Below are 16266 nucleotides of genomic sequence, written 5' to 3'. Positions count from 1 at the left end.
ACAGAGCAGTAGGAGAGTGTAAGCATGTTCCTAGCTCTTACAGATTCACAGAACACAGTTACTATGTGTGTTTGCTTCAACAGAAATTAGAGAGATTATAGATGAAAATGATGTGTGGAGGGAGAAGAGAAGTAGCTGAGGGGAGATTAAGAGGTACAAACTTCCAAAGTGCAAATAAATGAGTCACAGGGATGAAACATGAGTGTAGGGAATACGGGCAATAATTATGTAGTATCTTTGTATGGTGACAGATGGTAACTAGACTTGTTGGGTTGATCATTTTGAAATGTATAGAAATATTGAATCACTATGTCGTGCGTCAGGAACTAACACAACGTTGTAGGTCAATTATACTTAAAAAACAAACTCATAGAAAAAGTGATTCGATGTTTGGTCACCAGAGGTGGGGCGTGGGAGCGGAAGTTAGATGAAGGTGGTCAAAATGTACAAAATTCCAGTTATAAATAAGTGCTAGGGATGTAGTGTACCATGCGATCAATATAATGAACATTGCTGCATGTTATATATGAAAGTGATTAAGAGAGGAAACCCTAAGAGTGCTCATCACAAGGGAAAAGTTTTTTTGTATTTCTTTAATCTTGTGTCTGTATGAGATGATGGCTGTTCACTAAACTTGACTGTGGTCATCATCTCATGATGTAGATACGTCAGACCATTATGTTGTACCCTTTACACGTATGCCGTGCTGTAGGCCAATTATATCTCAGTAAAACTGGAAGAAAAAATGGTGTAGTCAGGAAAAGATTTGTTGATGAAAGACTGTGGTGTTATCAATGATGAAGTTTTACTGTTGGCTAGTGAATACTTTTAACATCCATCAGCTTATGTGATCCTCATGATACCTTGTGATGTAGGCAGAATATGAGACGATGCCATTTTCATTTTCCAAAGGGAGTGAGAAGATTTATGGGACGTGCCCTAAAGCACTCAGTACTTGGAGGAATCTGGTTGCCAGATTTTCTTTGCCTAACACCAGGGTGCCTCTCTGAAAACACCTTAAACTTCAAGAGGATGCCTTAGTCATCAGAAATATTTTCATATAAATTATCTCAATGGATATTATATTTTACTGGTGATTAGCATTACCTTCCTACATGAATAGTCTTATTTAGGGATGTGCATGTCTTGTTTAATTGGGTGAAGACAGATGAAATTTTTCATATACAACTTTTCCTAGGCATAATAATTTAAAGTAGTCATTTTGGTCAGCTCCATGTTTTGCTGCTAGTAGACAACAGATTTGTCTCTACTCAAAAATCTGGATTAATAGGAAAAATGGAAACAGACAGTAAGCAAGCCAAGGGCCTATAGAAGAGTTAAGGAGCAGAGTGGATTTTTCTTCTTCCATTAGACCTGGTATACCCAAATGTATCGCAGTGTGCTTGTCTATGCTACAATTTCTGTTTTCAAAATTATTTCGTGATGAAATTGGGACCACGAGTTCCTGTGGCCTCATTGTACAGGACTGTGGGAGGCTATACTTTGGGCTTTGAGGTGCAGGAGAGGGAAAACTCTCGGACTTCCATGGAGCCATGGGAAGTTCGTGAAATGGAAGTGAGAGGATCCCACAGCAGACTGTTTGGTATTCAAAAAGGTCAGAGTAGCCATGCCAGCATATTGACATTTTTAAGAAAGGGATTCAGAATTGGTCATGAGTTCAGAGATTGTAAGTGCTGTTTAGGGTTTGTGGCTGGGGTCTCTTTCGGAGGAGTCGGTGAGCTCTGCGGTATTAGTCACTGCCAACCACTGCCGGTGTGTCACTTTTGAAGAGTGACCCATCTGGTCTCTATCTGTAAACACCTTACAGTTGAAGAGGTTGAGTTTCACCTGGAAGATAAATTCCCAGTGATTCCTAGGAATAGCACTACAATGAATTTTCACAATTTCCACTTTTTAACCTGCAGGCTTAATGTTCTGAGATCACCATTTAGCTGCTAAGACTTAGGCTCTCTCTAATAAGTCAGTAGCTCTCATTGAAGGGCTCCAATCAATATCTATCTGTCTATCTGTCCATCCCTCTAGTTTCATGACGGTGGTGGTGAATTGATCTGTGTGAGAACTACTGCATTTCTGATGCAAAAGACCCAGAGATGGGGAGGCTGGGTCTCCCGTTATCGCGTTATAAAGTTGCCAAAGAGCTCACCATATGTTTCAGGCCATGTGATCCTTTGGCAAATCTCCCAGAAATTTCCCTGGAGATCTGTATATCCCTATCTTAAAAAAATATATTAACACAAGATATGTTTTAGAAAGGAATATCTTTTCCTTTCCTACTACCTCTTTTCAGTGGTGGTGTTTGATCTCTTAAACTCTTTTCAATAGGGGTAAGGTATGGCACAGGGCCTATCACCTGGTAGGCATTTATACTTAATAAATATTTATGAAATGAATATTGTTTAAATTTACTTTCTTTGGTATGTCTTGTGATTATAGTCATTCAATTACGGTGAATGATGATGAAAATCTCAGAAAAAAATAAGTCAATGAGCTGCTTTAAAAGATTAAAAATTTATCTAATGGATTTTTAGATGAACAGCCCAAAGAAAGGAATTGGGCACATGAAGAGTGAGAAAATTATGACTTATGTTCCCTCCCTTTCTTTTATAGTTATAATATGATCTGACAGAACTTTAGGGCTCAAATCCTAAAGGACATTCCTAGTCCCCAGTTTTAAGGATGTGGAAAACTGAGGGTCACGGTGACTTTTTCTCCTCCTTCCCTCCCTTCTTTCCTTCTTTATTGTTTCAGATTTTGCGCTGGGTTGGGTTGGGGAAGAGACTGTTTATACAGATAATGTTATATATCATCAACTCAAGTATTCTCCCAATGACATTTTCATTCATCATCCCTCAGGAAAAGAAAAAAAAAGTTTCCTCTTGCAGTTGTGAAACCTAGTTAAGACTGTGCAATGGAGTTAATGGATCAATGCTGTTAGTCTTGGCACTGGTGTTATCACTGTCCTAGTAATTTGGGAATATTCCAAAAGAGATTAAGAGTTTTTCTCAAAGGAACAAAGTTTTCTATAGAAACAAGATGTTTAACCACTTTTGTGGTTCTGGTGAGTTTTTGGCTTCAACATTAATCTCTATTATGCCCACATTTACTTTCAGGTTCTTTTTCATTCATACAAGTCTCTTACTTTAATTTTCTGCCATACTTAATAGAGGTCACTAATGGTAAGACTTTATCTCTTTGTTCCCATTTGTAAAAGTCCAGAAACCAGCACACTGTGCTTTCCATATGTAGGTGAAAACAAATAAGCCTTAGTCACGGGCAAGTCTCCACTTTCCCAAGAATGAATTAGATGGCATTCCATCAATGGTTGAATTCAGAGAGAAGGGTTCTCATCTAGGACAGCAGTGATACAGAGATAAGCAAATTTCTTCATCAGTTACCTGGGCAGCTTCATCCAGAGGTTCATGGAGTGGGGAGTGGAAGGCAGCCTGGAGGATGAAGTCTCCAGGGTGTCCCTAACCCAGAGCCAGGACTCATAGGTACTTCCACATCTAAGATGCTGAGTGAATTGGTATGAGATGGGTTCTAGGCATTAGAATTGTTTTAGCATGCATCTTGGTGATTGTCATGTCCACTCAGGTTGAGAACCACTATCCTAAATGAAAGCCTACTGGGGAGTTCAGGGTCAGTGCTGGGTAAAGGGCAAAGCACTGGAGCTGTAGTCAGAAGATTCTTTTACTTAGTAACTGTGTAACCTAGGGCCAGTCCCCTGCCTTCCGCATGCCTATTTCTCTCTTTGTCTATATAACCAGGAGAGTGGTGCCCCATAAAGTTGTTGTGAAAATCAAATTTCATAACGTAGGAGCTCAGTAAAGTTCTTTAAATGTGAAATACCATGCCACCAACTAGTTAAGTACTTGTCAGCCAGAAATGAAGCCGGCATCATGCGGTCTGAGAGTCGGGGCAAAGTAGCAGTGGCCACCTTCCACTCTAGTGCTGATGGGGTGGAGGCTACTAGTCTTGCCAAGGAAGTGAAATTCCTGTATCTCAGATTAAAACATAATAACAGTGGCTCAAGTAACATAAAAGAAAATCCTGCCTATTTTATGAAACAGTGTGCAGTCAATCAAAATTCTAAATTAAAACTAAACTGTTATAATTCTAGAGCCAGGTATCATATTTCTTTGGGGGAATTCTAATTGAGATCCATTATAGCCCCAGTTGTCTTTATTCTTGTTATTATTTTTAATCTTGCCACTCTTCCTTACTCTCCACTCTGCCAGGCTGGTCTATATCAAGTTAGTTTTTCAAACTTGACCCAATATTTTTTTTTGCCTTGTCAGATACCTGGAATAAGTGTGTTATATCCAAGTTGCACACTCCCGATGCAAGGACTGTACCCTGCACTATTCTCTAAGCAACAATTCAGATCCTTAAGGCTTCTTCTTCTTTTTTTTTTTCCCCAACACTTAGGTTTACAAGTTAAGGTAATAGACAGATACATCAGAAAGTGCATCAATACAAAACCATCCTACCAAACTTTTACTAAGAACATCTGGTTCAGACTGAAGTTTTCTGACTTATCAAGGGGATTCGTGGTGGGTGTGGAGAACAGTCATAGAGTACATGCCCGCCCTCTCTCTGTCAGGGAACCAAAGTATCGACTAAGATAGCTTCTTTCATGAAGTCTTTAGCTCTGATAGACTCCACACGCAACATGTAGCATTTACCTAGTCTAGGAGTTCATGAATATCATCCCATGTGATTCTATGTAACAGTAGATACCATTACAAGAAATGCAGTGGAAGCTATTCCATATTTCAGGGTTTAAATGATATTTCTCCAGAGGCTTTCTGTATCCTCCCATTCCCGTTCTAAACTAGGTTCAGCTTTTCTACTCAGGATTTGCCGTGTATCTCAGTTTCAATTATTTATTTCTGTTCCTTTTCATGGTTGTTGTTGGCTGTCTGATTCCCCTGTAGACTAAAAGCTCCATCTAATATATCTGATCTCTGAGAAGCAAAGGAGTTATTGTCTAAGTAACATTCAGACCTTTAAGGTATCTTTTTTTTTTTTTTTTTTTTTTGCTGAGATATAGTTGATATACAACATTGTGTTAGTTTCAGGTCTACAGCATAGTGATTCAGTTTTGGGTTGTTTTTGTTTGTTTGCAGATTATATTCCATTATAGGTTATTACAAGATATTGGATATAATTCCCTAAGCTATACAGTAAACCCTGTCGCTTGTCTATTTTAGTGTATAGTAGCTTGTATCTGTTAAACCTATACTCCTAATTTATCACTCCCCACCTCCCACTTCCCTTTGGTAACCATAAGTTTGTTTTCTATGTCTATGGACATGTTTCTGTTTTGTATACAGAGTCGTTTGTATTATTTATTAGATTCCACATAGAAATGATATTATATACCGTTTGTCTTTCTCTGACTTGTTTCACTAAGCATAATATTCTCTAGGTCCATTCATGTTGCTGCAAATGGCAATATTGCATTCTTTTTTATGGCTAAGTAATACACCAGTGTGTGTGTGTGTGTGTGTGTGTGTGTGTATGTGTATGTGTGTGTACCACATCTTCTTAAGCCAGTCATCTGTTGATGGACACTTAGGTTGCTTCCATGTCTTGGCTGTTGTAAATAGCACCACTATGAACACTGGTGTTCCTGTGTCTTTTCAAATTAGAGTCTTCGTTTTTTTCTGGATATATACCCACGAGTGGAATTGCTAGACCATAGGGTAGGTTCTACGTTTTTAATTTTTTAAGGAACCTCCATACTGCTTTTAAGGTATCATATTTTTTATTAACAAAAAACCCAAGGATTATTTGATATCAGATTATAAATATTAGAAATGAGAATTTAAAATTGGGTTTCTAATAGCTCCTGAAAAAAAGCAATGCATGGATATTGTGAAACAAAATTCTAATAGGAATGATTGTTAACAGCTTGAATGGTTTTCCTTCATAAATATTTTTATAACTAACAGTTTGTGTATGCATAATCTTTCAAAAATGTACACAAATTGGATCATACTATAGAATATTCTCCTTATATGTTTCACTTAATCATCATTTACCCTGGAGCTCTTCTATGTCAGCACCCAAGGCAACTGTACCTGGTATATTTTATTGCTGTATTGTGTTCATTGTAATGTATTTAATAATTCTCATGTCAATTATATTAGGACATTTACATTATGTCCTAACCATCTTTTTTGCTTTTTTTATTAATTTTTTAAAATTGAGGTAACATTGGTTCATAACACTATATGTTTCATGTGTACAATATTATATTTTTATTTCCATATACCCTACAGTGTGCTCACCACCAAAATTTTAATATCTATCACCCTAGAGTTGATGCCTTTACCCAATTCACCCACCCCCTCTGGTAACCACTACTCTCTCTTCTACATCTACATATTTTTGTTTGGTTTGGTTTATTCATTTATCTTTGTTGTTAGTTTATTAGTTTCTTATATTCTACATATGAGTGAAACCATATGGTATTTGTCTTTCTCAGTCTGGCTTATTTCATTTAACTTAATACCCTCAAGGTCCATCCATGTTGTCCCAAATGGCAAGATTTCAAAAGATGTATGTATTTTTAATTTTGGTGTGTGTGTGTGTGTGTGTGTGTGTGTGTACATAATGCAATTTTAGCCTCATGTTTCTTGATCCACAAGGAACTTCAAACTTTCTGATGGAGGTATGCAATTAAATATGCCAGTCAAGATAGATGAGTCACACCTAGAAATGATCACTCTGTAAAAAGTGAAAATGTACACTCTGAATTGTTACTGGAGAAAGAGTAGAGAAAGTAAATTTTTAAAAATTACCATGTATATCTCCATTTAACTGCTGATTTATTGGACAAAAAAAAACTTCACACTTTGATGGCTTGTTATATTATTATTGAAAAATATGTTTTTAGCAAAGACCAGACTAGACCAAACTAAAATAGACATTCTCTATTAGGGATACCTGTCATCAGTGTGGAAAGGTGGGTTGTCGTTAAAGACATGATACTGATATGGAGATGCCATCATTCCCTGTCACAAGCATGGTAATTTTTTGGTTGTTGTTAAGTTGCTTTAACCTATCCTGGGATCATTGAGTATTCTTCCTATTCTGGAAACTGTCAGAGTCTAGGACAGTTGTCAGAGTCTAAAAGAGTCTAATGGCAGTTAAAGTTTGTTATCAGGAAAATCAATGGCCTCTCCCATGTTTATAAAGAGTTGCTACTGTTAGATCAGCCGTTCCCATGTTTTGACAACTGACAAAATTTCACAAGTGGTTTCTTTTTTCTTTTTCTGATTATAGGATACAAGTGTAATGAAACATTTTTGTTACTCAGTCCTGGAAGTAATTGCACCTTTGGTTATTGAGTTAGCAGGGAGTGGGGAGGGGGGGAAGGGGATCAGTGTGGTTGGTACTTCATAATAAAAAGTCCTTGAGAAACGTTGTTTTGAGTCCAAAATACCTTACATTTAAGTTGAGGGCCAAGAAGGGAGCAATGCTAAAGTGGTTTTATCAACTATTAGCGTTCATGCAGAAATAATTGAAAGTATTATTGATGATTTATACCCAAGGCTCTTTCTTCACAGGGCAGAATTCTGGAATTCTTATAGTCATTACTGAGGTATTCCACTTTGACTTCCAGATGGCACTAAAATTGGAAGGCTAGAATACAGAGTTATTCAACTTTTTCTCAAGTAAATACATAGTCAGACCTCATGGTCAGAGTATGGTTTTGAAAGAAGATTAGCCATATCTCTCAAGCTTTTTTAGAAAGGACCCCAGTACTTACACCATGAATTGTTCTGTCAGAATTTGAAATTTGTTTATACAATACACATATATTTGTTTATTTACATGTTTACTGTCTCCTATAATGAGCTGTAGAGACTCTTGCTGACCCAGTGAGCACTATAATATCTGACACGTGGCGGATGTTGATGACATAGGTGTTTATTCAATAAATAAGTCCGTCTTTCTTCGCCAGTCCCAGCGCCAGCGTGTCATCCATGGGTTGATCAGGGATTGGTGTTGTATCTCAACCTCATACTAAAAAGTTGCAAGCTAGTACCATTGTGATGATTTATTCAGTGTATAAATTGTAACCAGGCACCTATTTAAAAAATATATTTTTTAACTTGTCAGTCTAATATCTGCTTGTTTAAAATAGTCAAACAGTGCAGAAATGCGTATGGTACGGAATAGAAGGTTCCCATCCCCACCCCCAGAGTATCACAGTAACGGTCCGATGGGCATTCTTGGCACTTCCTTGAGTACATCCGTGGCAAATGATTAATGATGACGAAACAGGCTTCTTCTGGACCAGAAATCCAGAACATCTGATAGAGGAGAAGCGCCTCAGTTAATCAGGCTGTGATCTCCAGATCTGCTTGCTGCATTTTGCCTAACATAGCTGAAGGGGGCGGAAACATCCACCGCACCGTCCGCTGAGCTCTTCCATTAACTGTTATAATCAAAACTAGATTTTGGTAGGAAAAATGATGTATTTCTTTAAAAAAAAAAAAAAAAGAAGAAGATGCTCTTGTGACCTTAACAGCTAGAAAAGGGGTGTGATGCAATAAGTAGTCATCTGCCCTCATTAAACACAATGGCCCAGACTCTCGGCCTCTTTGAGGCCCTAGATATTTAGAATAACCTTTATCGTCTGATTGAAAGATAAATTTCGTATGAACCAGATGCTTTTCTATATCAACAGTCTCTCCCTCAACATGTTCTATAGGAAATGCTCATTTCACATTCTACTGCGAACTTGCTATCACTTATTTTGTGAAAAGTTGGCTCATGACATAAAACACTTAATAAACACTTAACAATAAACCACTTAATAACTGGAATAATCATTAGTGCAAATCAAATTCTCCGTATATCAGTTTCCTTGACTTTCGATTAGGGATAATTAGACTTAACTGCTCTTACCCGATAAAGTGAGATGAGAGTTAAAAGTGATTTTCAACATTGAAGGACAGACCGAGTAAAGCAGCAATAATAACAACCATAAATAGTAATAAAATCATAATTGTACAATAAAAACTGTTTTATTCAGCACCTATATATTAGAGGCTCTATGCTAACTAAATACCTTACATATATGGTTCCACAAAATTCATCGAACTAATTTACAAGTTAGGTATGATTATTATTTCAGATGAATAAAGACTTAGGTTAAGTAATTTTTCCAGTCATTAAACTAGCAAATGAGAGCACTGTGATTGACATTGGCAGCCCTAATCTATTGGTAGTGGCTTATAGTGGTTGGGAATGTTGATGCAATGTCCAGGCATGGCCAGAGAGTGTCCGGATCGATTAGTAACATCCGCCAGAAGTATGGGTAAGGACGGGGCAGAGCAGGACATAGCTGCATACTTGTCTCTTGCATCACATCAAGATGATGTAACTTAGGGAGGAAAAAATGTTTGCTCCCTTTAAGTATCACAGTCTAAGGACCCTGTGCCCAGTTATAACAAAAAGCTGTATGGTTCCAAAGCGTACAGTGGCTGAGATGTGCCAGAGGCAGAGCTACTGGCTTCCCACAAATAACAATCATCCCACTGGCCAAGCAGCTCCCCGACGGCTCCCCAGCAGTAGCATTGTCACATCACAGCAAAGCGCCTTTGCCCTCAGACACATAGGCCCAATGGCTGGCACTGAGGGTTTCCCTGAAAAATGCACTGTCCTCTGTTTTGAGTCAGCCTTATTGTTCAGAGCTTAGGGAGTGAGGCTTATGTCCAGATATGGGACAATAATATGTGCTATGCTCTTGTTGCCAGCAATGTTGTGGGTCACCATGATACCTAAACTTTCAATTCTGCAGTGCTCTGAAATGACCTCCTCGTGCCCTAACCCTCAAAGTTGGGAGACGTATTTATGCCTAAGTCCAATACCACCTCCTCGGAAGTCTTCCAGCAGCAACCGCAGCAGCCAGGGTCAGTGTATCGATTCTTGTCACCCCAGCATCTAGAACATTGCCAGTAAATATTTAACAAATGAAAGGATTAATAACTGTGCCGGTACTGAAGAAATTAGGTATAGTTAAACTACAATGAGTTTTGAGACTCAGGAAGATAAAAAGGTGGTAATTATTCCAAAGTTACTTTCCTTGGATCTACTCTGATCATGTGTGAAGCACACAGTCTAGCAGCAAAATATAGTAGAGGACAGGCTCAGCTTCCTGGGTGTGGTGGGCTTGACTCAGTGGGAAGAGACAGGATCCCTACAATGTACTGATGGTTCAGAAAAGTCATAGGTCTGGGGCTAAGGAGCAGAGACCGATACATAGTGAAAGTGTGTCCTTTGTGTGTTTCTTTGCTTTTGGCTTGTACAAAAGTCACTGCCATATCTCCCACTGGTCTATGAAAGGCAGATAACTGATACAGTAAGTAGTTCACCAGCCGTGTCTATGACTAGATATATTGGGTTGGCCAAGATTTGATAGCTACCAAATGTTAACTAGTGTTCAAAAGTCTCCTGAAGTCTCTGGTGTGTTGTGTCTGCTGGGACGCTTTGGGGTGTAAATAATAAAAAGCAAAACTCCAAATAGCTTATACTGTGAGGAAGTTTTATCCCCAAAACAACTCTTGTGATGGGGTCACTGAAAGAGGAGTTAACTCAGCAGCTCGATCACATCTTGAAGGAATACTTTGCCATCCTCTCTGACTTAGCTTTGTCCTCAAGGCAGCTCCCTCCTGGTTGCGAGGTGGCTGCTGCACTTCCAAGCAATACGTGGTAATGAGTAAGGAAACCTTTCCCTAAAAGGCCCCCAGCAGCCCTCTCCTCACATCACATTGGCTAGAATTGGGTCAGTGCCCATCTTAACAAATCACTGGTAAGGGAAGTGGGATTACTAAAACTTGCTTAGGTAATTAGGATCTACTCCTAAGTTGAAGATAAGGTCACGTTCCTTAGGGGAATCATGAGTTGGGAGAACCTGGACCAAATCAGGGTTCTTTTAACACGGAGAAGGAGAAAGGGACTTGGCCCTTGAATAGGCAGCCAACAGTGTCTGCTCTGTATGCTAAGTGGACATGCCATATCCATACTTCTATAATACCTTCCACAGCAGCAAGTCAGTCCCCAGTTAGCTAATAATCTTAATTTGGTGATGGTAGCAACTTTTCATATGAAAATTTAGCCATCATCTGGTGAGGTAAAGACAAACCATGAAAAATCAATTCAGGTAAGATGGCAAAATCCCCATTACCTGACGTTACCAATGAAATCCACCTCCCCATTCCCAAATCCATAAAGGCTTAGGTCATTCCAGCAGGAGGGGACATTTCTCTGAGATACGAAAGTGAGAAGGAACAGCCTTCAAGGGAACATGGGGGCAAAAAGCTCCCCAAGGAGAGGAAAAGGCAGAAAACTGAAAGGATCAGAAAGTGCTGGAATGACTGGCTCACAGTGAGTGGGAAGAGAATGGCAGGAAGGAAGGTGCAAAGGAGGGAAGGAGAGGCCATTCAGAGCCTTGCAGTTCCCACGAAGGAGCTGGGGGTTACATTCTACGTGCAGCGGGGAGACACTGAAGGATTAAACAGGGTCTACAAATGTAAAATCATACCAATAATCCTATGCAGGATTGTTTTATATGTTGGAAAGAGTAACTCTGTTTAATGTAGGCCGTGTGTCATTAGAGAAGCTACTCACCAAATCCCCACTTAATAGGCAGTTGCCAGGAATTCAACTTCATTACCTTGGTTCTGTGCAGAGTTGACCTTTAGTTCGCGCTGGTGGATGCACGTTTGTGGACGGGGTAGCCTAGTGGGATGACTTAGTCGGGAGTGGCACTTAAGGCATTTTAAATAAACGATATTGCCTCTGAAAAGAAATAAAACTCCTGTTTCCTTATTGGGTGAGGCTGCTGCTCATTTCAGTAGCTGTTCACTAGTTTATCTCCTGACTGTTTTTAATTTATTTTTCCTTTTTTAATTGGAGCATAGTTGAGTTACAATGTTATGTTAGTTTCTGGGGTACAGCAAAGTGATTCAGTTACACACACACAGATATTATTCTTTTTCATAGTCTTTTCCAATATCGTTTATTATAAGATACTGAATATAGTTCCCTGTGCTATACAGTAGGAGCTTGGTGTTTATTTTATATACAGCAGTGTGTATCTATCTGCTAATCCCAAACTCCTAATTTATCCCTCCCCCACCCCCTTTTCCCCTTTGGTAACCATAAATTTGTTTTCTATGCTAACTGACTTTTAGAACCTAAAAAGGGAATGCTGCCAGAGATAGGATGGGTAAACACATCTCCCCCCATGGTCAGCCAGCTCTCCTTTCGGTCATGCGTGTGGCTTGTGAACTCTGGGACACATGCGTACAGGGTTCACTACGTGACGGACGTTGCCTGTTCCAGTTGCCAAGTCCTTTCATACTTCATGTTCCATCATTGAGCTCAACACACTCCAGAGCTCTCCTGTTTCCTTAGCCGTTCCTTGATAACAAGTCCATATGTCAGTTTTCTTTTCAACAATCTCACTTTTTCAACAATCTTTGAGCACCTATGCCTATGTAGAGGCAAATACAATACAGGGCATTGAAGGACAGTGTTGGAGCAGTGTCAGTGAATGGTTATGGGAGCTCAGGGGAGTGAACCTGGGTGGACTTTGGTGGGTGGAGGGGGGGTTCTGAGAGCAGAGCTAAGCCTTCTTCCTCTGGCTTCTGTGAGAAAGACGGATTAGAGAGAGAGATTCAGGGAACAGAGCCAGGCGATTTGGAGAATGATTGGACAAAGGACAGAACTGAGATAATTCCAGGAGTTTTCAGCCAACCCCATCTCATCCCAAGGGATAGTTCTCAAGCTGAAACACAAAGGTTATCAGAGTTCTTGAGATCCTGCCCTGCATCCATTCCCCTTTTCCACGACCTCTTTTTGGAACACTGGTGCAGAATAAGTGGCATGGCCTTCAGAAGAAAGCACTGAGGAGTTTTCCTACTTTTGTTTACAAAACATTTTTAATGCTTCTGGGTAAATGCAAATGACTGTGATGCCTCTCTACCTATTTCCTGCCAATGGCAGTCTTCTAAGAATGGTTAATGTCAGATGTGATATTATTTTCCTGAATGTTGTTTCTTTTCTCTTTTCATTATGAAGTATATTCGGTGCTCTTCGAACTGGTGCTTATATGGTGTACATTTTGATGACCAAAGGCCTGAAGCATTCAGTTTGTGACCAGGGTTTTTACAATGGACCTGTCAGCAAATTCTGGGCTTATGCATTTGTGCTAAGCAAAGCACCCGAACTAGGTGAGTGTCTTCTCTCCTTACATTTCCTCCCCCAAACCCCCACCCCTTTGTAGCTACACACCCACAATATTTATGGAAAAACGAACAAAGAAATAATTTGAAGGTCCTGTTTTACTGGTTGCAGGAAAGTTACAATGAATGAATTTGCGTTCTTGACTAACTTCCACTGTTTTTTTTCTCTCCCCTCCTTCCCTCCTTTTAAATAATTGTACATTGAATATGAAGAGCAGAATAGTTTACATAGAACATGCACGTATCCAAGCCTTACTGAAAACACACTTGCAGAGGCTTATAATATCTACCCAGCCCCTTCTCTGAGGCCATTAACAGCTGAGCTAATATTAGAATATTGGGAAAAGTTAGCCACACGGCTATTTCCCAGTCCCACATCGAAGTGTAATTTCAGCTCTGGAGTTTGGACGCAGACTAGGAAATTCCGCTTTTTGTTTGGGTATCCTCATGTTCTCATTAACGAAATAGTAAGGGTTAGTTTCTGGTGTTGTTTAATTTAATCATCAAAGAAATAGGCCTTAGGGAAATGTAGTTCATCTTCTAGAAATTAATCCAAAATACTGGGGCTAGAAATTAATCCAATATCTATATATGTAGATTCCTAAGTTTTTTCCTTTAACTCTTTAATAGTCAATATAAGTGTGGCACAAGTTAGCAGAAACAGTGAAAAATTAAGTAGCAAGTGTTTGACACAGACACGGTTCCCCAGGAAGATCTCTCTATTGCCAGAGAAAGGGATCCACCAGTGATAATAAGCTCTGAGTTCATCCATGAGCAGTGCTGGCCAGCATCTCACAAACTGGTACATATCCTTAGGGGACGCCTGTCCATCCTCTGGGTTTCTTAATGTTTTATCTGGAATTAAGAATTGGCTTATTTCATTCAAAATCTTTATTTATAGATTGTGTTCCGTCTCCTGTTGCTCCTAAAAAGGGGGTTAGAGGTTGTAATTTCACTATAAGTCACTGCAGTATTAGCTATCAAGTCTTTCTGAAAGGTGCCCCTAGTTTGTGTCTGTGTCTGTTCACAATGGATATGACGTGTCTCCCATGTGTGCATCCGCCACCTATAGCCACTCTCCGCCGCAGGCTGTAACCTGATGCCTACAGAGTGCTGACAGTTGGTTTGAACTGTTGGTTTGACCACTGTCTTCCCAGGTCAAAGACAAAGGAAGAGCAGCGGGGGAAAAAACTTCACCGCTCACACACAGAGCCTATGAAAACAGTCTTGTGAAATGTGAAATGCATTAGTATGGATTCATTCATTTATTCCTTTAATAAATTTTTAAAATTTATTTTTCATTGAAAAATAAGTAGTTGATTTAAAATGTGTTAATTTCTGCTATACAGCAAAGTGATTTAGTTATACATACCTAAACATTCTTTTTTTATATATTCTTTTCCATTATGGTTTATCACAGGATTTTAAATATAGTTCCCTGTGCTATACAATAGGACCTCATTTTTTATCCATTCTATATATAATAGTTTGCATCTGCTAACCCTAAACTCGCACTCCATCCTTCCCCCGCCCACCCCTTCCCCTTGGTAACCACAAGTCTGTTCTCTATATCTGTGAGTCTGTTTCTGTTTCGTAGATAAGTTCAGTTGTGTTATATTTTAGATTCTACATATAAGTGATATCATATGGTATTTGTCTTTCTCTTTCTGACTTTCTTCACTTAGTATGATAATCTCTAGTTCCATCCATGTTGCTGGAAACGGCAATATTTTGTTCTTTTTATGGCTGAGTAGTATTCCATTGTATATATGTACCACATCTTCTTTATCTGTTCATCTGTTGATGGACATTTAGGTTGTTACCATGTCTTGGCTATTGTGAATAGTGCTGCTATGAACATAGGCATGCATGTATCTTTTTGAATTATAGTTTTGTCTGAATATATGCCCAAGAGTGGGATTGCTGGATCATATGGTAGCTCTATTTTTAGTTTTTTAAGGAACTTCCATACTGTTCTCCATAATGGCTATACCAATTTACATTCCCACCAACAGTGTAGGAGGGTTCCCTTTTGTCCACATACTCTCCAGCATTTGTTATTTATAGACTTTTTAATTATGGCCATTCTGACTGGTATGAGGTGGTACCTCATTGCAGTTTCAATTTGCATTTCTCTAATAATTAGCGGTGTTGAGCATATTTTCATGTGCCTGTTGGTCATCTGTATGTCTTCTTTGGAGAAATGTCTATATACATCTTCTGCCCATTTTTCAATTGGGTTGTTTTTTTGTTGTTGAGTTGTACGGGCTCTTTGTATATTTTGGAGATTAAGCCCTTGTTGGTCACATCGTTTGCAAATATTTTCTCCCAGTCTGTAGGTTGTCTTTTTGTTCTGTTTATGGTTTCCTTTGCTGTGCAAAAGCTTGTAAGTTTGATTAGGTCCCATTTGTTTATTTTTGCTTTTATTTCTATTGCCTTGGGAGACTGACGTAAGAAAATATTGGTAAGATTTATGTCAGAGAATGTTTTGCCTAAGTTTTATGGTGTCATGTCTTATATTTATGTCTTTAAGCCATTTTGAGTTTATTTTTGTGTATGGTGAGAGGGTGTGTTCTAACTTCATTGATTTACATGTGGCTGTCCAACTTCCCCACACCCCTTCCCATTGTATATTCTTGCCTCCTTTGTCAAAGATTAGTTGACCATATGGTTGTGGGTCCTTTAATAAGTTTATATTAAGCACCTATCATGGGCCAGGCATTTAAAACATTGAAATGGAATTGCTACTTTATCAAAAAAAGAAATTTATAATATGAATTTAATGAACCAGGCCCCCAGGCAACTATTTTTAGTATTTGAATTAGGACCACTAGCTGCAACGTCTTAGGCCAGAGAAGTGTTTTTCAGACTTGGAGCTACAGACAATGCCTAAAAGCCTACAGATGTTTTTAGGAATTTCAAAATTCTATGAGGATATTTTAATTTTGTGTCTTCATGTATGAATAAAAGAAAAGAT

General features: G+C 38.9%; 1 protein-coding gene across 3 annotated transcripts in view; it reads left to right on the top strand.

Annotated features, from left to right (window-relative positions):
• Positions 1-16266, top strand: part of ELOVL6 (ELOVL fatty acid elongase 6) — a 134596-nt gene that overhangs the window by 101085 nt on the left and 17245 nt on the right. For all 3 annotated transcript variants that reach the window (XM_060012889.1, XM_060012890.1, XM_060012888.1), the window contains one exon: positions 13126-13277. In XM_060012889.1, coding sequence (XP_059868872.1) covers positions 13126-13277 — 152 coding nt within the window. The remainder of the gene's footprint in view (positions 1-13125; positions 13278-16266) is intronic.

The sequence above is a fragment of the Delphinus delphis genome, chromosome 5 (genome assembly GCF_949987515.2).
Source record: "Delphinus delphis chromosome 5, mDelDel1.2, whole genome shotgun sequence".
NCBI classification, from domain to species: domain Eukaryota; kingdom Metazoa; phylum Chordata; class Mammalia; order Artiodactyla; family Delphinidae; genus Delphinus; species Delphinus delphis.
Note: the sequence above shows the minus strand (reverse complement) of the source record. Positions and strands in the feature narration are given on the sequence as shown.